Raw genomic sequence first — 23,814 nt, forward strand, 5'->3', positions numbered from 1 at the left:
ATTTAATAAAGCATAGCATTTACTCACCACACAATCTAGTCACGTAAACAGCTGTGCTACCAGATAGCATGCAAGGAGATTAGAAAAACCATACATTGAATGATAGTTGGGCACGTCATTCAGTCATTCTGTGGCCGGAAGAGTGTGTGTGGTAGTAGCAGTGTTAAATCTAAGGCCACTGCTCCAGAGCAGGATTAAATCAATCAGTTCAGCACTCATGTGCTGCAGATAACCACAACAATGTATCCAGCTCGTATGCCACTTGCACCAGGCGTCCGATCTCATAGTCTGGTTATCTAGGGATTTTCTGTATCAGTAGAACGGGCAATCCCTTTGGCTGGTCATTAGTGAACATTCTGAAATATAATGATAGTCATAGCTATTGGATCTGGATGTGCATCTCCTTCCAATGGCAAAGAGGTTTGTACAAAAGCCTCCTGAAGGTTACCAATGGGGAACTAGTTCATTCAAGGGACGCAAAGTTATGTTATGTTACTTGGCATTTATATAGCACCTTATGTATCATTGGTATGATCTCAAAGCGCTGGTAGGTTGAACGCCCTTGGGAACCGTAGTTCAAGTCAGGAGAGAGAGGGAGATAGGGAGAGAGAGGGGGAGAGGGAGAGGGGGACGTAAGGTGCGTGGGCGCACCGGATATGTGTGCAGCTGGTGTGGTTATTGCATGACAGCTGCTTCTTAGTGGTAGGTGTGGTGCTGAGGAAATCAGTTGGATGTGTTCAGTCTGGAGGGTGGACACCCAGACTGAGTTCTGGCTGTGTTAGGCCTGAGGAGACGACTAAGCTAGCCGGTATGTGCTCAGCTAGCTGTGTTTTATTAGGACGATGAGGTGTTTGTGGGGTCATGTTAATATGAGGACAGCTAGACCGAATGTGTCATAATATAGCTGTGTTCTAGTTGAATGATGGTGTATAGGAGAGAGTAAGCGTAGTAGTGTGCTATGGTGGTTATCAGTAAAGCGTCTGCGATCAAGCACGAGAGCGGGACAGGGGGCGTACATAGCGGCTTATGTATATAAAGCGACAGGATGGATAGGGGTAAACATGTGATAAATATAACATGGGAATACAGGTACATAGCATACATAGGAGGTATACAGAGATATATCCACTCCATCCTTTCTATCCATTCTATTCACTCTATCTTTTCCATCCACTCCATCAACCTTTTCCATCTGTTCCATTCGTTCTATCTTTTGCATCCGCTCTATCCTTTTCATCCACTCTGTCCGCTCCATCCATTCTGTCCGTTCCATCTACTCCGTCCACTCCATCCACATAGAGAACAGGTGTTGTCTCTATCCGCACCATAGATGACGATATTAGTGATGCTCTCTAGATTCAACTTTAAAACAGTGGCGCTATTAGGCACAGAGATGCAGCCAGGTTTGGATTAACTTTACATGGGCCTACTGCACTAGCATCCCCCTTTTCCTTGCCTGCAACAACCTTGGTGTTTAGCAGGTTATCTCAGGCACTGCCTATGTGTGATGTTCAACGCTCAGGCCTGAACTAACGGCAGGTTAAAACTGTTGTATCCATTTCCGCTGTTGTTGTGTTACTGTATTTACACACTCCAATATTGTTAAAGCATTTGGGCCTCTCGTGGAAGTTTAATGAAAAGATTAAGAGAAAAGACTTCCACCTCCTGTTCTGAAGACACAGGGCGAACGTTCCTGAGACCAAAGGGGGCTTACCGATGCAATGTTGGTGCACGTTTTGCAAAACTAACACTGGGCACTGAAAACAACCAAGGCTGTTAAACTGAAAACAGAGACTGGCGAATTTCAAATACAGATGATGGATAGGAAAGCCAATGATGAAGTGTTGAAAACTCAAGGAAGGTAGGTACTTGAGAACAATGGTCCACAAACAACAATTCTGTGCAGCTTGATAGGTTGTTTTAGGCTCTGATTTTATCTTGAGAGCATTAGCCTTTGTTGCAGAAGAAACCTTCTGTGGCCAAAACCAACTGAAAAAATGTTCTCAGACCGGACTACATGATCGCAGGTAGAGTTTGTTGCCTCGCTGCGAATGTTTCATTTATCTCCAATCTTATAGGATGCACTTATGAAGGCTAGAGAAGTGTACAACACAAATGCCTGTACCTAAACAAATGGCGTTCTGCTACGGCCGAGTAGGTTATCAAAAGTGAACCTCCAAGGGGGACAAAGAAAGCATGAAACAGCCTTGAAAATACTGAAGTTCCCAGAGGCCAAGGAAGACTGGTGATACTGCAGTCATTGCACGGTTTAGAAGTAGTTGTTTCTCCATGGACACTCGTGACCACTGCTAAATGACCCAAACCACTTCCACTATAATTTCTCACAGATCAGTTGTACTCGCTTCTTCCGTAGAACATAAATAGACATGCTGACTATGCCCCCCAGACGTGCTAGAACTCTGAGTGGCTTCAGGAGCCCAGGGCCTCCAATGTTCATCAACCACAAAGACTGAGATTAAAACACCCAATGGGAGATTTGGCCGAATTTCGGCCGTTCGAAAATATGAAATGGCTGAAAGGTTTGACCAAATCCCCCATTCGATGGCTGGGCCTGCGGTGGTGTCCCCCGCCACCTTGCTCACTATATTGTGAGTGGGGGTGTCCCCCGCAGCTGGTCCCGAAAAGAAAAAAAAAGAGGAAACGACCAAAGGAACAGGCGTTGCAGGGACACAGCGAGTCGGCAGCATACATCGAAGTGTGCCGGAGCAAGGTAAGTAGGCGGTGGGTGCAGGGGCCAAGTCAGAAATGTTCAGGGGAGAAAAGATCAAAGGTTATTTCGGAAAAATAATCTTTGGTCTTTTCTCCCTCGAACTTTTCCGTCACAGTCTTTCAACCCCGATCCCATATTAAGTGGCCCACAACAAGTTGGTAGTTCAGCTGCATGACGACCAACATACTCAAAGTGTTGCATGGCAAACTCATTGATCCAGATGTGGAAGATAGACATCACTGTAGTCCTGGTTGGCGCAAATAGATCCTGGCTGGCATAACTAAGATCCTGGCTAATATGAATAAGATTCTGGGTGGCATAACACTTCTGTTGGCACAACTCATATCCTTGGGGGTATAAGGGGCTCCCTGGATGGCATAATGAGATCTGACTTCTATATGTTAAATCTGAGAAAAAGGATGACCATAATTTGCTACCATATACATATCCTGGCAGGTCTGATGAGCACAGCAACATATCTATTTGTATTGGATGGCAAAAAGTATCCTGCGTGGTTAAAAATAAATAAAAAGACTCAAATTCACAAGGAGTTTATAATTTGTATTAATTAGCATATTTACCCTGATGTTTTCTTTCTGGACCTCAATGCATAGTATGAAAAAGACCTAGCCGGTGGACTACTCCTGGAGAAAGCTTAGTATATGCACTTCCGATGCCGCGCGTGCAGGCCACTACATGAGAAAGCAAACTTGCCGTTGAGCGCATTTTGCTGGAGTCAATGGAAGAGTCTGATTATTTCGCCTTGGTTGGGCTGGGGGTTAGCAGGCTTCTGCAAGAGCTTTCGTGGCAGTTCAGAAGACGAGGAAACTGAGGAAGTGTGCTGGTCTGTTACGCTAAGATGTGGTAAGAGCTTGCAGATGGCCGCTTTTCAGCAGTGGCCAGAGAGGGCGATTGCGGCTGCAAAATAATTGTTTCTCCCAAACGATCACAATTTTCTGACATATGAAACTAATGCATATTCTATTTTGGTGCTAATAAACCGCAGTCAGTGAAATGCTATTTCAATGCTTTATGGGCTCATTTTTATGGGCAGACCATGTGCACAATGAAGCATTTGTGTAAAATGGCCCTTTTCCATGCACACTACTTCTTTTGATCTTTTCAAGAATTGTACCCTCAACATATCTGAAAATTTACAGCATCTTTTCCCAGGAGAAGTCGCACCTAATGATCTCAAAGAAGAAAGGAAAATGCTGGAAACTAAATTCCCGCATTCAATCGCCTTCTCAGTCCAGCCTGCTTGCCTCGGGCGTAAGACCATAATAAAAATACAAAGGCAGATGGAATGTGCATAAAAACACAAGGGACGACGGGAGAGTAAATATACACATTTAAAAGAAGACTCTTGTAAATAGTGCCCAGGAAAAGATGCCATTTTGTAAAACCCCAGAAGGCTTGTGTAAAGAGGTTAATAGAAAGTATGAAGGCTATAAGTAAGTTCATCTCATGGTTTTTAGTGTGGAACAAAGTGAGAGCGTGCCGTGCCCTGCTGAATGAATAAACCTGCCCATCACTACTTCTCACAATCCCCTCTGCACCCAAGTGTTTGCTCTTTCGATTTGTCCACTCTCCTAACAGAAGAGGACTGGAAGGAGAGTACTTTTGCGTCGGAGCAGTAATTATGCTACAGCTGAAAAATGAAAGGCATAGATATATCCAGGCAAAGGTGGCAGTAAAGAAGTGCAGCCTCAAAGGGCACACGGTTGGCGGGAGCATCAGATGGAAGGTGAGGGATTGCTGAAGGGTAAAAAAATAAATTAAAAAAGGACAGCAGCCAGTTTCACCTTGTCCACAAGAAGGGATAAACGAAGACCGTGAAGGAGACATATCAAGAAAAGCCCCCAACCACAAAAAACTAGGAGAGGAAATGTCTCTAGAAGAGAAGCAGTCAGGGCAGATATTGGAAGCATAAGCCCGAAAGAGGAGAAGTTGCAGTTAATTCACAAATGGCAGATATGCCAAGGGTTGCCCAACAACTGTATCACTTGGGATGCTAAAATGGCGGCCTTGTATTTATACTCATTGCAGAACACGGTGTCATTTTGAGCTAAATCGCTGTTTTGACTGATTTTTACACATAAATACCTACAGGAATTAATCGTTTTGTCACAGTATTCATTTATAAAAACGGAAACAAACTGAAAATCAGGCATCCTTGCATAGATCCCCGTGCGGTCGTTCATGCCTTGCAGGTCGATAAATGTGCAATCTGGCAGCTTGTGAAGTGTAAAACAATATTGTGGTATCCCCTTTCAAGCTATTTACATTTCTTTCATGAAGTGTCTCAGGTCAGCAGCAGTCACGCAAGAAGCCCTTTATTTTTCAAAGTAAAAAATCAGTTGGATTTAGTCTCCAAGAACCCAGCTCCATTTCTCTACCGTGGGTTTGTGGGTGTGCACGTGTTTTCTAAAAATACGTTTTTTAAATTTGAATAAATGTGCACAAATACCAGCTGCAACTTGTTTAAAAAAATACATTTGGATAAATCCAGACATTTTTTAAAAATGAATACGGATCAAAATGGAAGCAGTGCAAAAATAAATACCATAAGTCCTAGGTTAAGGTACATTTACATAAGAGCATTGCTGATTTAATTACGGACACCGAGTAGTGAAGGGATAAAGGGATACGAGTAGGAACCTATACTAGGGTCAGGGCCTGGAGGCCATAATATTTTGATGCCAGCCTTTACATATTTAGAAATGACATAGGGAAGTCCTGAGGGCAGAATGCGGCTGAGGTGGGTTGGGCGGTTAGTTTAAGTAGGAGGGTTGGGGACTGCTAGCTGTTGGAGTTTGAACCTGGTTTTGAAGGGTTCCACTGAAAAGATTACTTAAATAGCCCCTGGGGGGGAGAACACTTCAGAAGAATGGGCCAAGGAGGGAAAGGGGGCAAAAACAAAAGGACTGGAGGCCCACGAGGAGTGGTGTTCTGATATAGTAAGAGAGGAGTGGAGAGAGAGAGAGAGAGAACAGCGAGATCCATTCAACGAGGTAGTACAGGAAAGAACATGGATGTTTTTATAGACCAGTATATGGAAGTTAAAGAATGCGTGCTTTTTGCATGGTGCATCCGCAACCGATGCAATCAAAATAAGTACAGCAGCTACCGCTAGTCTTTCTTTGGACACTCACATTCTGTAGCTTTCAGGGGCATTCGAGTTACTGTGGCTGTAAACCTGCACCTATGACATCTTCATAAACAAGCAGAGAAAGGCAAGCACGCTCCAGACTTACTATCACGTTCTTGACAATCAGCTTTCTCTGTACTGTGAGCCAAGGATAGTAGGTGGGATGAGAGCAGAGAACAGCTTCCTAGGCAGTGAGTGCATTAGCAACAGAATCTCAGTATCGCCTCCATTCAAGCACATGCACCCCCCTGGTACAGCTAAAAGCCTTGACATGGTGCAAAACAAACCACCGCAAAGGTACACCTGCCAGCAGGGCAGGGGCTTAGCATATATCCACGACGGGGTTGGCAACCTTTGCTCACCATTTGTTTTGAACTACAAGCCCCATCAGCCCTAGCCAGGACCGTGGATGCTTAGGGAACATGACCCTGATCTAGAGGATGAGAGGCAACGTGGCAAATCTCAGAGAGGCATCATGAAACTCCACCAACTTCAAATTGTGTTCTTGGCTCTATATATTAAACACAAACCACTCTAGGGGGTACCCCGTTTCCACAGCAATAGCATTATGTAAAGATGTGGAAAGAACACAGTCATTAGCTGTGTGGAAAGGGGCCCAGAAGGTGAAGTAAAATGAGCATAATTCCAAATCTTCATAAGCAAAAACATTATTCAACATCACTATCAGTAACGATTCTGTTCCATCCTTGGGGTTGAACCCCAATTGCAGTGTGGCGTAAAGAAAGCCCTCTCCCCAAAGTAGTGCATCTGGAGGACCCCTCTTCATTCTCTGAGTCATGAACCCTGCGAGTGGCATGACTGCCCTGCTCTCGAGGCTCATAGGCTTCCAGCATCCATGGGAGAAGCGATAGGGGTCCTCATGTCCTCCTCCCCCTCAAGCAGGAACCAGAACATGACTCATGGGTAAGCATTATGTGGCCAATCACATTATAGCAATTGTGCGCTTATGTGTCCACGGGGGTTACCACTGCAACCCACACATACCCTTCAAGACATGCATGTCCACCTTTAACCTGGATTTATGCTTTAGAGTTGGACCTACTGTAGGTCGTGTGATGCCATTTCTTGTGCTACCCACTGTCCGCTGAGATACTTTTGAGCATCATCATTGGAATGCCACTCTGCTGTGCCACTTCACTTTGCTGAAGGTTCGCTCTGGAAAGTGCCCTTCCCAGAAACTGCTGTAAACTGTGTAGTATTTGTGTCCTTTTACCAGAAATAGTTGGGATGTGGACCTCGATTACCTGCCTGTATAAGTGCTCTTCCTGTTGGAAAGTCTCCCTGAATAAGGCTAACCAAGCTTGCGAGCACTCTTCCCATCCTAAGCCCTTTGCACTGCTCACTCTCCGTTCCATGTTTCACTTTCCACCCCATTTTGTGACCCAATAAGCTGCTCCATTCAGGAGGCTGCAAGCTCTTGCCCAATTCCGAGCGTATCAGCTCTGGCCCATTTTCCAGCCTATGTGCCCACTTCATAGGCCTGTGTGGTCTGTCCCCTGAATCCATGATTAGTCTCCTTATTCCTGAGACCATGATTTCTATCACACCCCAAGTCAGAGAGATGCACCCTAATGTCCCCAGGCTGTAAGCCCTGCCCAATTTCTGAGCCTGTGTGATGTGCCCTACTTCTAAATGTGTGAGTCGTGTACCATTTCTAAGCCACTGTGCTGCCCCCACGCCTTGAGCCTGCGCACTGCCCCGTAAGCCTCTAGGCATCAATGACCAGGCACCCCACCTCTGAGTGTCTTACTGTACCCACTCCGAGCCTGACTGCTGTGTGCCGCTCTCCCAAGTCCTGAACGTAGGGCCAGTCTATTTCCCCAAGCTGTACCCGATCTCAGAGTCAGGGAGCTGTGCCCACCTTCCTGGGCCGGGGCGCTATGGCGCATTATGAGCCTAATGCTTTTTGTCCTACTTCCAAGCCTGAGTACTGCCCCCATTCATCCAGCCTGTTCCTAGTCCCGAACCCATGACCAGCCCGGTTTTCCTCCCTGGAGCCAGGCGTCAGTCACCCTATTCATATTTGTTTTGCCTTTTGATGGACTGCAAAGAAGTTGTTTCTTCGAACGCACATTTAAATGAGCATGTCTCTAATTTGCCTCCATCTTTGTGCCACCTTTTAGGGGCTTTGCTAGATATTTGCGTTCCCTTTCTTTGTATCATTAGCCTTTTACTCTTTGCAAAAGGCCCGAGTTACCATACGTAATACAACTAACCTAAACATGTATGATATCGTTCGTGGTAAAAGCCACGTGGTGCCATTTTCTGGGATGTAATTAGGAGTTCAAAGGCTTGTTACGTCACTTTCACTATATGATGCAGTGACATGATGCCAGTACAAGAGCGCCCCCAATATCTTATAAGCCGTGGTGGGGAGGGTAGACTGGCAATGCTCTGGCATTAAAAAACAATTCCCAAATGTTTAGAGATTTTGCCAAACTAGTAACTAGGTATTTGTTGGCTTTTAAATAACAGTGTCAAGGTCACTTGTTGGTATCCACATTTGTCCTTAATTTCTTCACATGGTCAACCTGGTAACAGTTCTTCTAATTGGCTAACCTGGTATTGTGCACGGCATGGCATCCAAGACCAATGCATTAATATTCTCCAGTGTAGCCCTGGAGCTGCTACATCATTGCTGCCCCATTTCTTGAATTGAAATGAACAAAAAAAATGTTTTCGATATATACATTGAGCATTTATTTGGAGAAAAAAAAATGTATGCAGAAAAAATTGGAGGTTAAACAAAATAGACGAGAGACGGCTCATCGGACTGCAAATTTCCATTGCCGAGTTATCCCAAATGGTTAGGGCTTGCGTGACAGAGGGATGTTTGCATTAACACTCAGGAGAGGATAGTTTACTGCCCTTCTTAAATAATGCACTAGGCTTGCTATTCTAATAAGTAGGTTCTTAGGGCCTCTTTATGACTTTGCTGGTGACTGAAAAAAAAACAGGTGATAGTGGCATTTCCTCCTGTTTTTTCATTCCGCCAGATTAGGAGTTAGGAAACCCTTAAACCACCTGCATATGAATGGGGGCAGGAGTTGAAATGTCCAATGGCAAGCTGGTAGCTAGGCATAAAAGTCACTTGCCCCCTCACTTCTACACACTGAACACCATTTCTTACTCACTAAGTCAATTATCACTAGCCAATGGCTAGTTTTGACTGTACATTTTGAGTCCTGCATTGGAGTATTTCTTGCAAGAAAGCTATTACCACTGGCAGTACTACCATGGATTCCTATACCGCCATTCCCCAGCGAGGGCCTATTGGACTTCAGAATGGGGACTAACAACAACTAATAATCATGTGGAGATTTCACATTACCGCTGATGGCAAGTGTAATTCTGTTTGGAGAATTTGTAATGCTAATACCGCCTACCTATTCATGAGGCCCTTGAAGGGACATGTGCAGAGAATTATTATTATTATGGTATTTATTGAGCGTGGAGCTAGCTTCGAGAAGCAACCGAGTGCTTTTCAGAGGTATACAACAATACAGATACATAACGGAGCTCTTTACAGAGGTATACAACGATACAGATGCATAACGGAGCACTTTTCAGGGGTAACAACAGAACAGATATGCAACAGAGGGTAGGATACAGAGGGGCACAGAGGAGGAGTCCAGCTGTACTGAGTGGTGGGGAGCAGAGGGGTGGGAGGTGTCTAGCGAGTCAGGTTGTGTGAGGGGTGACGTGATGGCCTAGGCCCTAGGTGTAGAGGAGGAGAGACTCCTTGAAGAGGTGGGTCTTTAGTTCTTTTCTGAATTTTAGGCGCGTGGGGGTGAGTATGATGCTGACGGGGAGGAGGTTCCATAGTCTTGAGGCAGAGGCAGAGAAGGCTTGTTTTCTGGTCCTTTCCTTTTTGCAGTGGCAAATTTCAAGTCTGCACGTGTCCTGGCTTCTGGTGGCGCGCTGTCCAGAAGAGATGCTGAGATTCTCTGCGAGGCAGCTGGGTAACATGAGGGCGACTGCCTTATAGACGATGCAGCAAGACTTGAAGGTGATTTGTGCCTTCAGTGCGAGCCAGTGATGGTTGATGAGGGTCGGGATGATGTAGTTGTATCGGCGTAAACCCTTGATAAGGAGTGCGGCCGGATGTCGGACACTTCTCAGGGCCACAAGGGAGGATGACGAGACGCCTTTAAGGACTGCATTGCCCCCATCCAGGTGGGATAGGACCAGTGCTTGAACAGTGGCTCTAAAGCTGTGGGGAAGGGCTTGACTTTCCACAGGAGGGAGAGCTAATAACAAAGTTGTCTGAGTTTCCTTAGCTATGTGTGTCTTGAAGGAAAGGTGTTTGTCGATGTGGAACCCGAGGGACTTGGCGCAGGAGATGAGTTCTGGTGTGAACCCTCAGAGTTCATGGTTGATAGCCAGGTCTGTATGTGTTGGTTTTGTTGGTGAGCAATAGGAATCCGGTATTGGTGGGGTTGAGGTTCAAGTATGCACTGGTCATCCAAGAGAACAGGAGAAAGGGGAGAGGAATATGGCACCATCCAGCAGGGCACACTAACAACTAAACTTATGAGCCCGCAAACCTCCAAGCTTAGGAGCAGATGGAAGTATGGTTAGCAAGAAAGCACTTGCTGATTTGTAGTTTGAAAACCATGCTTTCCCTACATACTCATTTCACATTTTAGTGTGTCTTATTTATGAAAAACCCATTCATATTCAAGGCCTGGCCCTAAGGCAGTATTTGCTGTGATGAGGCTCATGTGCTTTCCTTGTTTGGGTCTTTTCCTTCCTTCCCTCTCCCTCCCCTTCCATACATTTTGCATGATCAGCGCTCTGAGGCAACTTCATTGTTTATTATTTTGGCGTGTAAACAAATGCCAATAAATACAAGTTCAATTCCGAGTTTCATACCACGCTGCTGGTCTCTTGGTGCCGTGAAAAGCGCATTGGGTTTGGTTAGTGAGGGCAGAGGGGATGCGAGGTACCTGTATCCAGACGGGAGCTGTATGTGCCCTTAGTGGGATCATGCATGGACTAAGACTGTTGTGTACAAGCTGGCGTGAGACATTTAGGGTTCTGATGGTTTTATTGTGCATGCAGGGAGAGCTCAACTGCTGCGTATCATTGGTTTAACTATTGTGCTTAGTGCATGGTGGAAAGTAGCAATTGAAGCCAGTTAAAATGGGTGCAAACAGTCCAGCCCCCCACCCAGCACACCTGGCATCCAGGTCTCCCTTGTGCAATGATCCCACAGGACTACGGCAGCTTTGCAATGGAGTCCTGCAGGGCACGCTCTGATGATGCCCTGCACAGGAGCAGATACCGCAGATAACCCAACCAGCTGCTGGCACCACAGTTCAGAAACCCCAGATGACCTCACCCGGAAACAGGCCCCTTTGTGCAAAATATTTGACATGTCCCCTCTCTGCGTCCAGTGCAGATATTCCTGTGGATACTCGAACGAATACAACTTTCAAAGATAACTTTGCATCCAACACAAGTGCGTGAAATGTTGGATCGATCCGGCATTACAAGGCTCGACTAAAAATATGGGATGTCAACACTTATCAAACGGCTCAGGGCAGAGAGAAATGATGAGCCTCCAGGAGGATCCACTGTATGTCCTACTGTCCAACTAATAGACCTACGGTTGTCCCCCTTTGACGTTCTTTACCAGTGGCTGAAGGACCAAAACTAGCACTCCTTCTAAGAAGGTTTCCCCAAGCAGTTTATTGCCACACTGCCCGACGCTGGCAGACCTAAAACATTACACCATAACTTTTCAAGAGCTTTAGAAAAAGAGGTAAACAGTGGCCATAAGCAATTTGATTTTGGAATATTAAGTGTGTGCGGTACAACAAATTACCCCACTAGCAGCGGCCGACCCAACGCCTATTACCTGCGGCGTGCCTCAGGGATCATGCGTCTCCCCGACCTTGTACAACATATTTACGAAGCCCCTTTTTGATGATCTAGATGGTCTGGGTATCACCTACACTAAATATGTCGATGATACCCAGATCCGGGGGATTATGATAAGGATTTGGCCTTTGTCAAAAAAGTATACCTTATCATCCAGGCATGGATGGCCTCAAACAGAACTCCTCATTCTAGGCTCCTCATCCAACCTTAACAAATTAGACCAAAACTACACCTCTCTCGTAATTGACAATAATAAGATCTCTGTAGCCAAGGAGGTCAAAACCCATGGCTTCTATCTAGATTCCACTCTCACCTTCAAAAAACAAGTTAATGCTATGTCATCCGCCACACCCCACACATGTAAACTTATCAGAGCAGCCAAACCATTCCTCTCACCAGCTAACTATATTACTCTAGCCAGGGCTCTGATCCTGTCCAAGTTGGACTATTGCAATGCGTTATATGTAGGCTGTAATAAATATATCACGAATAAAATTCAAATCCTACAAAATAACGCCCTAAGAGCGGCCCTTAGTATCCCGAAGAAAGACCACATTTCTGAGGTTAGAAGATCTGTTAACTGGCTATCTGCAAAAGACAAAATATTCCTTAAACCTGTCTCCTTGACTCACAAATGTCTCCACCAAGCAACCCCTCAATACCTTATAACTAGATTCACCAGACCAACCTCATCCCGGCCTTCAAGAATGGCTAACTCCAATCTCCTCCTTGTGCCTAGATTCAAACTTACGATGTCTGGAGGGAATAGCTTTCCTGTAAAAGCAGCACAATACTGGAATTCCCTTCCACCTCCCTGTAGGGAGGACCTCCCTTACTGTCAATTCAGAACTAAGACTATCCATTGGCTCAAGGATCACGACATATAAGGCCCTGGTTGCGCCACAATACAATGACTGTAAATATGTATACACATGTTGGTAAATGATCTTCGCAGGCATAACACAGGATTTATCCTACTTTTCTGTATATAGGACCGCATATGTTGTATATTTCCTGTAACTTGTAATTATTGTAATTTGTAAATATTTGCCTCCTCTGCGCCCATTGTTCTTGGATGCTCCAGTACTGTAACCTAGCTGGACCTCATCCTTATTGCATGTATGTAACCAAGCTTTGCAATCGTCCTGATGCTTCTGCGCCTTGTTACCCTTGGGTTAGGTACGCACGATAAATAAATAAATACACAGAAAAAGAAATCGACATTCTGATTCACACATCTTGTATTATGCGGTTAAAAAAAATGCAATAGCTTCAGGTACAAGATGGCAGGTCTACCCAGTCTACGAGGTTCCTACACAACTCGTGAGCTGTTTCTAAATATGTTTTCTAAAGCTAGCACTGCTTACACATTTAGAGGTGCACTAGTGTGAGGAGGTAAGCTATCAGAACAAGAGGTTTAGATGTGCCCTCTCTTTCTCCCAGGAGTGCCACACTGACAAAAACTCCCCTGGGAACACCTTGGTTTGTAGTCGCTTTAACACTTTTTAGTTTGGCGCTTCAAGAAGTCCCAGCAGCAACCCAACCCAATCCAGAGCACCGCTCCCTCCGCTCAAGTCTTCCGTCACCCGATTTAACTTTTTCGAACTTTGGTGGTTTCACTTGCCCGCTTCATGGAGTTAGGCCATGCAGATGAGGTCTTAGGGTATTGCTCTGCCATTCGTGCTCATCTCCCACTTACCTGGGTGTCCGACATGGTGTTGTGTCACACTTAGCTTTAAAAGGTTCCACTTTTTAATTTTGTTCTCCTTTGCTTGGGGTCAGGAGGATAGCTCTGGGGCAACGCGGCTTGGCAACTAGAGCGTGCGCCGAGCAGCAATGAGTTTGATACCTGGTCCTGGACCTAGGGGCTAGAGTCTGGCATGATGCGGGTTATAAAAACTATTTACATACTTTTTTTTCTTTTTTGGCTACAGGTCGACTTGGGTCTGAAGCCACTACCTATACGGTTTTGCGGTGCCCTTTAGAGTCGGGTGCATAAGTGACTGCTGGCTTCTTCCCCCTCTAGAGGTTGAGCGGTTGGTAGAAGCACAAGACCTGCCTTGTCCAGCAACAGTGGTTTCCATAGGAGAACCTTTCTGTGCCTGTGCGAAGCACCTATCGCCACGTCATGGATCATCCCTACAAACATACCCGTTTTTAGGGTGTTCATGAAATACCCGGGGTGTTAATGTTCCATGTGAGTGGATTGTTTAAATGCACCTGACTGGAGCTGGATGCTCCTGTGGAATTGGGTCAAGGACTGAAGACGCATTATCAGGCTGCGTGCTCTACATAGCGCTGTCTCCATGCACAATGGACCGATGCTTATAGAGTCCTGGCCTAGCAGCGCAACATACCCGAGGAACGTGGGAAAATGCTCGCCCAAAAGTGGGAGGAGCGTCCAGACAGGAACCACAGTCCCATTCAGGCCTCTCCACCTATATCATTGCAGGTACAGCGGCGAGTTGCTTTGTGAAGCTAGGATCCCACTCAATAAATACAATTTATTTTTTTAAATCGAACAGTCTCTATGGTATAGTGATGGGACCACTAAAAGGCTTCATTGGATCGGACCGCTATTTAAGAAACGTCCACCAGTGATGCAGGGTTCTGTATAGAGGGGAAAGAGGACTGCAGTGCACACACTCCCCGCCGGCTTGCCGAGCGGGCCCTTGGTTTCACCTTGGTCTGCGCGATAAAAGCCGAAGATAAATAGTCCTTGGTGGAGGTCAGGCAACTCTTGAACAAAATACTGCTTCGAGGCTGGGAGTGCGTGTGCCAGGCAGCTCCAGACATCAGAAAATGATAACGGACTGGGCTTTCTAGGGCTCATTAAAATCTGGCGCTTTGCTGGTATTAAATGGCAGAAGCAAGGGCTTTGATCTGGCCTCCCAAGTCACAGCCGCCCCTGTTATAGAACTGACATTTCAATGGTATTCTGCCGCGACCAACACAGACACGAACTGATATAAATAGAGAGGCCTGCTGCACACTGATTAAAATGATTCACCTTATCTGAAACTTTCCTGAACAACTGCGAAGGAGCTGCAATAAGGCCATGGACGGGGCTTTGCTGTTTTTTATTTATTTATTTTTATTTCTAAAATAAACATCTTGATCCTAAAGTTCTTTAAATGTTCACCCGGGTTACGAGGGCTCTAAAAGGGCTGTTCCATACCAACCAGTCCTTCTCATCTAACAATGAGGCGGATTTCTTGCCCTCTCAATTTTAATGACTGCCATAAAATTCCCATTTTATTATGATCCAGCGAGCACAAAGGCCTTCTGTGGCGCAAGTGCCAGCTTTTCAATAACTACAGACCAAAAGAGTAGCATTTGTTTTTGCAGTAGTCAATAACTATGGCGCCTCACATTTTCGTACACAAATCAGACGTTCGCCTCCTTACTCTCCTACAATTGACAATGATTTGATTTTAAATTGGCCAGAACATTAAGTACATGTTTTACTGCAGTTCTTTCTAAATGCCCCTTTTCAAGCACCCACTAAGCAAAAAGTACTCACAGCATGACACAAATTCAAACGTCTTATAGGAGGAGATAAATGCAAGAGAAGGTCATGTATGACTGCACGCGTGTACATACACACACCAGCAAGAGTGGTACACTTAACCTACAGAGGGTAGCCCTCTCACGTATACATAAAGTAGGAGTGGTGCACTTTGCTTGTAAAGAAGGTCTCCATTCCTTGGTCCGGCCTACCACTAGCGCAGGAAAATACAGGCAATCACTCTTCCTGTAAGGGTCATCTCCCGCACTGAAACATGTACACGTGTAGGTGCAGTGCCCCATGGCTGCAAAGACTATCTTACACACACATAACTTTAAACGTTGTCCACGTTCCCTGTATTAGTCACACAGAAATGCAGTTGCCCTGTTACACACTGAGCAAGAGTGCCTTGTTTTGCCTGTAAGGAGCATCAGAGGCGTAGACATGCTAGGGCCTGAGTGGGCAAGGCCCACCAAAATATGTAAATGCCCACTCAGCAGTGCAATGTGGGCATTTAAAGATGATACTGTCACAGATGTAGGCCCAACTACGCTAGCTCAGGCCCCACTAGTCAGACAACCCTAACTACGCCTCTGAGGAGCAGCACACACACAGCACACACACACACTTTTTGGCCTGTTATGAGGTTGGCCTGGACTGCCCAGGTTGGCATCCGAACTCTAATGGAAAGAGAGCCTTAAATAGCCCTGGAATTCGTGGAATGCCTGCATTCCAGGCTGACAGCTCAGTGACTCCTGCGCAATGTGTTGATGAAGTACGTACCTCTGCGTCCTGTTCACGGAGGCTGTAGAGTTTCTGCAAACGCTGGAGGGTTCTGGGACATAGCGTCTTCTCTTCCAGCAGAGTCTCCAGCAGTAGCACCAGCTGGTCTGGGAGGAGCTGCAAGAAGCAAGAGAGGGGGGGATTAGAAGAGAGCCGCGCCAGGCAAGATGGCGTCGTGTTACTCGGGAACAGGCCTCGTGCAGCCTGACCCGTGACATTTACAGTACACGCCTAAATCAAATGAACACGTCTCTGCCTCTGGTGGAATTCTGCGAGTCCTGGGCTGTTTACGCGGCGTGCATTCTGCAAGAGTCGGCGCGGGCTCTAATCAACACCCCACTTAGCCCGGCTTTTCATTTCCCTCCGCATTTAGCACAGATCAAACAGACTTTGCCCTGATCAAACGTTATCATGGCGCGCGAGGATCAGACACTTATGGGACACACATGGAAAGCGGCGTGCCAGGGGTGGAAGAGGCCAGCATCATTTCCAGTATATTGGGGGGGGGGGGCGGGGGACCACCCACATGCCGAACAGTCGCCCGAGCAATTAAGTGCACGTGACGGAAGTGGAGTGGGGGTGACGGTGAGTGGCAACCGCTAGCAATCATGTCAAAGTCAAATATATAAAAGAGCCTGGTTGAAGGAAGGGGTATTTTTCAAGGTGCCCCACCCCCGTGAACTGCAGTGTCTTGGAATATCGTGCCACCTTCTGAATATATATATATATATATATATATATAAAACAGCAGCCAGCCACTGAAGCGGGCCCAGAGCTGCTCGTAGCATCTACCTTTTCGCCATGAATAAAAACCACCCACACACTGAAATGTACAGCACAACACTAGCGGGCCAACACATCACTCGGTGCAAAAAGAAAGATTCTCCCGTTGTTTTGTTGCCGAAAAATTGACTTGTGACTGGGAGGGCGCCCGAGGAATTGTAGGGGAGCTGCAGGGTGGTTAATGGCGCTCAGCAAAGGCCCCACATTACTTCTATGCATGACACATTGAGCCATATAAATGAATGGCGGGGGGAGGGGCTCCCAATCTGGGGGTGTCATATAATGTGTGCTTACAGGAAGGCTACTTGTTAAGACCAGACTAGAGCGCTCATCCATATCACGAGTGCGACTAGCCCGTGGTCCTCAAAAGACCCCTTAAATAACGGTAAACTGGAAGTTTTTAAACAGGTGTAAAGCTTCGATGCACACATATATTTAGGAAAGATGTCCTCTTGTGTCTCGCCTTCAAATAATCCCACCCGGCCTTGGCGGAATGGGAGGCCACCAGCAGCCCGGGCCGCCTGAGACATACATACACCAGTGTGAATGCCTCTATGCTCAAAAGCCCAGCCAATAAAACATGAATAACTCTTTCAAACCATTTGCCTACACGGCTGTGTCACCCTGCAACGCATTGAGGTCGCTCTCAAATGCCTAGCTCTGAATCTGCTTACAAAGGCCTTGCGCACAGGAAATGGTGGACATCAACAGAATTGTCAATAGTTTGTTTTAAATAGTGCTTCTTACTAAGCTGCACAGCACTAGTGTACTTACTTAATTACCCAGAAACAAAAATGGACCGTGCCTGAAGAGGTGTGAGCAGACCCAACGCAGTGAGCTATCTGCCCCACAGACCTCTTGTTACACTGCTGGCTGTGGACGCAGGGTGCTGCAGAAAGACTCACGGGGCCTTAGTTGTGCTGATGTGTGCTTGCAACGGTTTTGTCTCTAGAGCCAGATCTTGGCTTGATCATATGCAGGGGGAAAAGGCCTCCTCCGTCAAGGCAGCAGGCCTGGGGCCGTAGGTGCTGCTGGCCAACTGGGCCTATACCTTACCAGTTAATAACCAATCCACCCCTAAGGCTGAATCCCATCTCCCTAGTGTTTTGGGGTTCGGGGCCACTGGCTCTGGAGGGATCGCCACCTTACCACTGATGGTACTGTTCAATAGAATGGACTTTGCTTCCGGAAACACCTTATTTGCTAACTGAAGAAGCAGGAAAACATGTTTCTGTTCAATTCATCCAGATTTTGAAATGCTCTAGTCCGAGTGCTACATGCTTACATTTTTTGCACTCATGTTTGTACATGACAAATAATTACTCCAGTCAATGACATGTGTACACCCTCCTAGCCTTTCAAGCGCATCAACGCGTGAATCGGGCCTGCTTTTGTAGTAAGTAATAGATTTGATTGCTAGTGGGGGTTTCGTCTAATGATACGGGGCGGCCTGCGCCTCAAGCATGTGTATGGGATAGGAGGCTCCAGTGCTACGCTAGTTCTATAGATGCGCTATGATGCTTAATGCACAGCGCGACTCGTCTCACCTCTAGGAGGGGGCCGGGGGGACACGTTGCCTGGATATTCATATTTGTTTAATCTCCAGCGCGTGGCACGACGCTCACGCGATTTATCTAATACGAAATCAGGCAAAAGGGAACAGGCAGAACAACTGTGAAGGGAAATGTATGAGATAAAAAAAAGGCAGTAGTTATAGTGGGTTCAAAAAGGCTTGGAAAACTTCCATCTGAAAGTAGACTTTTCCGTTCGAGGCAAGTCGCCCATGCCACACGGATAGATAGACATGTGTGAATGAAGCCAGGCTCAAAGGGAAGGCTGATTGGAGCAACGCGGGAAAGAAAAGGGCCATCATCACTCTGCGTGCATTGACTTCAAGACTCTCTTGGCCAATACATGCAGCGCAGTGATCCAGAGCCAGTGGTGAAAAGGTACATCTGTCAATATTCACACTTACCATTTTCAGCATTTAAATGCAGGCAATCACCACTTTAGAAAAATGAGTTTGATAAAAAAGCATTCCTTTAAATTGCTATTTCTATAACTGCTGTGCACCCCAGCTGCGATTAACAGAATTGCACCTATTTCAAATCGTACCGAATTTCAATTTAGTAAAAATGAGTCTCTGTGTAAAGTCTGTAATATATAATGGGAGTGGTTGATAAACAAACTAGTTTGGGTAATAACACTGCTCCGAAGCAAGGGTGCACGAAGCGCTCTGTCTAGTCTACTATCCCTCTCACTATTTGAGAAAGCGCCCCAATTCAGGAACCTTCACGGACGATACACTGAAATTGGCACAGCTGTTCTAACATGTACAGCAGCATCAACCCCCCTCCCGCCCTCAATGTCACACCCTCTGACACCAGTCCACTCCTCACCTGGCCTAGCAATGTATCGGGAAAAAAAACTAAATTCCTAAATTAGAGCACTTGCGGCAGAAGTAATTCGGCGCGGGCACTCACTGGCGCGAAGTGCGTCACAACAGGTTTTAAATGTTGGAGTGGAAATGCATCTTTCCCCGCCTCTGGGTTTGACGAAAAAAAGTAGCCGCAAGTTAGGAAATAGCATAATGTCAGTAAATGCCAAGATATACCTCAGTGTGTGGTGTGGCATGGAATGAATACATGGTTATTTGTTACTAGCTCTGCCGTCGGAGCTGCTACCAAATGTGTTCACCTGTTGGGCATCACCCTGCCGCGGGTCGTGCCATTACAACCAAGTTACGAATATCGGCTAGCCAACCCACAAGTGCAGGTTAGCAGACCCACATGAGGAATTATACTAATATAAGCGGCACAGCTGCAATTTCTCCTGGGGTTTTTCACTTTAAAACAAAGTATTAAAAAGCCGCACCGCAATTTGAACAGCGCATGAAAACCAGGCCATCTATAGCCCGTGAATCCCGTCGGGAGAATGCCGCAATATGGCGGCCGCTGCGTCATTACGCACACTACACCGGGATCCACACCTGATCCACGTGCACGCATGCCCGACTCCTTAAATAGCCACTGCAAACCGTGCATGCGCATTCGGGGTACCCTGGTGGTGTATAAATATATATGTTTATAGGACGTAGGCAAGTTCAAAGTCATTCCTAAATAAAATAAGCAAGCATTCCCAAAAAGCATAATACATTCCCGTCCAGATAGTTTTAAATTGGCCTAACCCAACTAAAGGCACGATGCTCACCTGGGAATAACGACTGAAGCTGCGCGCAGCGCGCGCGAACATTCCTCCCTTTATGAAGGATGACGAAAATAAATGGTGAAGTTCGGCCAGTAGAACGCTATCCATAGCTGGATGTGACGATTGGAATGATAGCTCAGAAATGTAAATACCAGGCCAACGTGTTAAAAGACAGAGCGGGAGCGCGTGCGTACAAACCTAAAAACGCCTGCACAAGATTAACCGCTCCAAAGCGGCGGGTAATCCGCCCCCTCCGCTCCCCACATTAACTGAAGTGAAGAAAATGCCCCACTGCCAGGTTTGTGCTACGAAAACGGGAATTCCAAAAATACATGACATGCCGCGCTATGAGGTGTCCGTAACAGACACGAGGCGGCAGCCAACAAGTGGCAAAGCGCTCACAAAGAAATACCGCTGAAACCTTCGTTGTTTTCGGATAAATTACCCGGGTGGAAGCGATGCCCTTTGTTTGGTGAACTTCTCACTTCTAAAAATGCACACCACGAACACATGGCACCATCATACGCCGAGCATGGATGCATTTATGCATACACTGACATCACAGCGCACATCGAAACATACTTTTTAGCTCGGCGTTGTTACGTTCCCAATATCTGGGTAGTTTTTGGGCAATGTATCTAATTGTTCTGCGCCCCCCTCCCTCAAGTGCCCACAGCCACGTCTGTGTACGCCGTATAAATATATATACATGTTATCCAAAGAATATTTGTGTATGCATATGACTGACGCTCGACGACCCCTCTTCCTTAAGAATTCCCGCTCTCTCGGGTCGAAAAAGTTGATCAAGTATGCACAGACCAGGTTGGAATAAGGCAGCAGTTAACGCGACATTCCTACGGTTATGTGGGTGACACGTAATAAAACATATGAAAACGAGGACATGCATTTACCCCTATGCTCAAGCACTTCATCGGGCATACCGTGTCGCTGGAGGTGCGCATGTCATTTGGCTAGTACAATTCATCACTGGCAAGACACACGCAACAGGGACCCCCTATCGCATCCCCGTGTCTGTCAAGGTCGGGGCGCTTAGAAACAGACGGACACCCCTTTTCAGCGCACTATGAACATAAGTAAAAGTCCCCCCTCCCCCATGGAGCGGAGCCCACCCGGCTTCCCCCGTCCCGCGCGGCGGGGACCCTGTACACTGACCTGCGCGAGCCGCGGCCGCGGCGGCGTGACAGAGACGGATGGAGCGGCGGCGCCTCCCTGGGCGGGAGCAGCGGCGCTGGCCGCGCGCCCCTCCTCGGGCGGCGGCGCGCGCAGCCCTGAGCGCCAGCGTCCAGCAGCTCCGTCTCCGCGCGCGCGGCTCCACTGCTGCTGCGCCGCGGCGCGGACTCCTCCTGGCGGGAAGCGGGAAGCAGCGCGGGCCCCGGCTGAGGGTGGCGTGATGTCTATTCTTACCCGGCCGGCTATCGCGCCGGGATCGGTGCCCGGGGGGCGGCGTGCTTCCGCCCTGATGCATTTCCCTTTATCCGGCCCGGGCTCTCAGATGAGCGGATCAATGGCAGGCGCGTGATGTCACCCCCAGTGTGCTGCGCCTCGCCCTCTCCGTCCTCGCCTCAATTCTTCCCAAAAATGGTGAAGAAATGCTCGGGGAGCCTCTGGTCCCACAAAAAGTGTCCTCTTCTATATTTGTACAAAGTCCCTGCAGCGGGGACTGTTTATACCGAGTTCGTGAAGAAACCGGGGCGGGAGGGGGGACGCACTGTGCAGTTCGGCCTGGCTCCGCGTCAATACAAACAGGGCGCAAAAAATGAGCTTTGAAGCAACCTGACCTTTCGGAAATTATAAGCAGCGGGCTTTTAAATGCCAGGCTTTCGATGCAGACACGCCACCCCCGCCCAGGCCACCATGTGAAATATTTCTCGCATTTCCCTCCAAGCCTTTGCAAAGTGAAGCCGCTTCCCAGCCCCATTGCCGCCACACCCCACTGACTGCTGCCCGACTGGTGAATGCGCTCCCTGCACACTGGGCTCCCTCACCGGAGGGGAAAAGGGCGTTACTAGACAGCAGCCTGACAGCGGGATTTATAAGCCCCCGTCACCTTTAAGGCCCGGCCCTGGCTCGGGGGCGCGAGCCATAAAGTCTTTGTTTGGCCAATTTGCCTCCAGGGTGGCCTTCCACTGGCTGAAGTTAGACAAAGCTTTCTTACACGTTTATGCTCGCCATACAATGTGCCGGGCTCTGGAATGCAAGACACCGTCGGCCGGCCTGTCGGCTTTACAGAGAAAGTGTACATCCTTCACCTACAGCAATGCCGTCCTCGAATCCATTTTATAACGCTTCGAACAAAGTGTGGATATACAGAGTCTGGACAGACATATAATGATCAATTGTCACATGATTTTTACACGACTTCAACTCGGACAACAGGCCTTCAGTTTTCACACGCTTGGATTTCACGCCCAGAAACCTGCCTAACATCTGCGCCCTCAAGGCCCAGCCGTCTACTGGAGTGAGCAGGCGATAGGAGGGGGCTTTTTAGACAACTCTCAATGCCCAAACTGTGGTCATTTGTATTATTACCCCTAAATGCACAGATCCCGAATGAACAGACCCTGGAAGGATGGAGGGTGCATCTGGGATTTTAACTTGCATACTGACCTCCAGTCTGAGGGGAGAGCTTAACTCGCGGAGCTATTTTTACAGTTGTAAAGCTGATATTTCATCGGAGATACGATTCCCAAATATGTGACACTATTTGAGCGAATGGATGAATTCAGCCTGGCAAATGCTGAGGCTATGCATCCGAGCGTGACTGTAGATGTAATCAAGTGTCACTAAAGTCTACCTGGACGAATGTCAGCCTCTTGGTCTCAGCGTGACAGACGTCAACACCCTGTCTGCACTAAAGGAGGGTGCAACGTAGATCCCTTGGCAGTAGGCCCATTTGTGTGGGCATTTATTTTAATTTATAGAGAGCTTTACGTCAACCCAATGTACAATAATAAGAGCGGTACAATAAAAGGGAAAAGATTTTAACAATGAAATTACGTTAGGTGGGCGAGGATAGCAAGAGTAACTTTAGTCGAGAGCGAAACAGCTGAAGAGAAGTAGAGATCGACTAGAAAGAGGGACAGCGTGCCAAGGTTTAGGAGCAAGTAGAGCAAAAGAAGGAAAGTGGGAGCAGGGCGGCTTTGGAATGGAAAGGAGGAAATGCGATTGGGAGTGCAGGAGAAGGGCAGGGAGTGAGGAGAAACGAAGGAGGAAAGACGAGGAGCAAGACCACGAAGACACTTGACGACCAGGTAAATACAGTGAAAGAGAACACAGGTTTCTAAGCAGAGCCAGGATAGCGAGGGAAGCAGAAGTAGAAGAGGAAAGAGGAAGCAGATGAGGATACGAATTGGGAAATTATGGGTACAGCGAGGAGGTGCTAGTTCATAGACAGGGAGACCCACCTACAAGGAACTGCATTAGAAGAGTTCAGAGAAGACAACAGCAGAAATAAGTGTTGACGTGGCCATGAAGAAAAGTGTGGGGCACAAACCCCTGATTAAAACCTGTGACTGACATGGAGCCCCCTGCTGCTGGTGCATAAACCTACTGAACTCACTGAGTTGAGACTGTCTGCTGGTGAATTGTGAACGCAAATCATTGCATGTTGTTATAGGTGAGGAATAGTGACCATTCATGCTGCACACATCACCAACTCAAATACCTTTTGGAACTTGATTAAAAGGTATTATTACATAAAAAAAATAAACATTTACTCCCTAT

The 23,814-nt window shown here is 47.1% G+C and overlaps 1 protein-coding gene across 1 annotated transcript in view; it reads right to left on the reverse strand.

Annotated features, from left to right (window-relative positions):
- AOPEP (aminopeptidase O (putative)) overlaps positions 1–23,814 on the reverse strand; it is a 1,805,484-nt gene that overhangs the window by 95,573 nt on the left and 1,686,097 nt on the right. The window contains exon 14 of the mRNA XM_069625709.1: positions 16,081–16,197. Within this exon, the coding sequence (XP_069481810.1) occupies positions 16,081–16,197 (117 nt within the window). The remainder of the gene's footprint in view (positions 1–16,080; positions 16,198–23,814) is intronic.

The sequence above is a fragment of the Ambystoma mexicanum genome, chromosome 6p (genome assembly GCF_040938575.1).
Source record: "Ambystoma mexicanum isolate Mex_15411 chromosome 6p, UKY_AmexF1_1, whole genome shotgun sequence".
In the NCBI taxonomy this organism is placed as follows: domain Eukaryota; kingdom Metazoa; phylum Chordata; class Amphibia; order Caudata; family Ambystomatidae; genus Ambystoma; species Ambystoma mexicanum.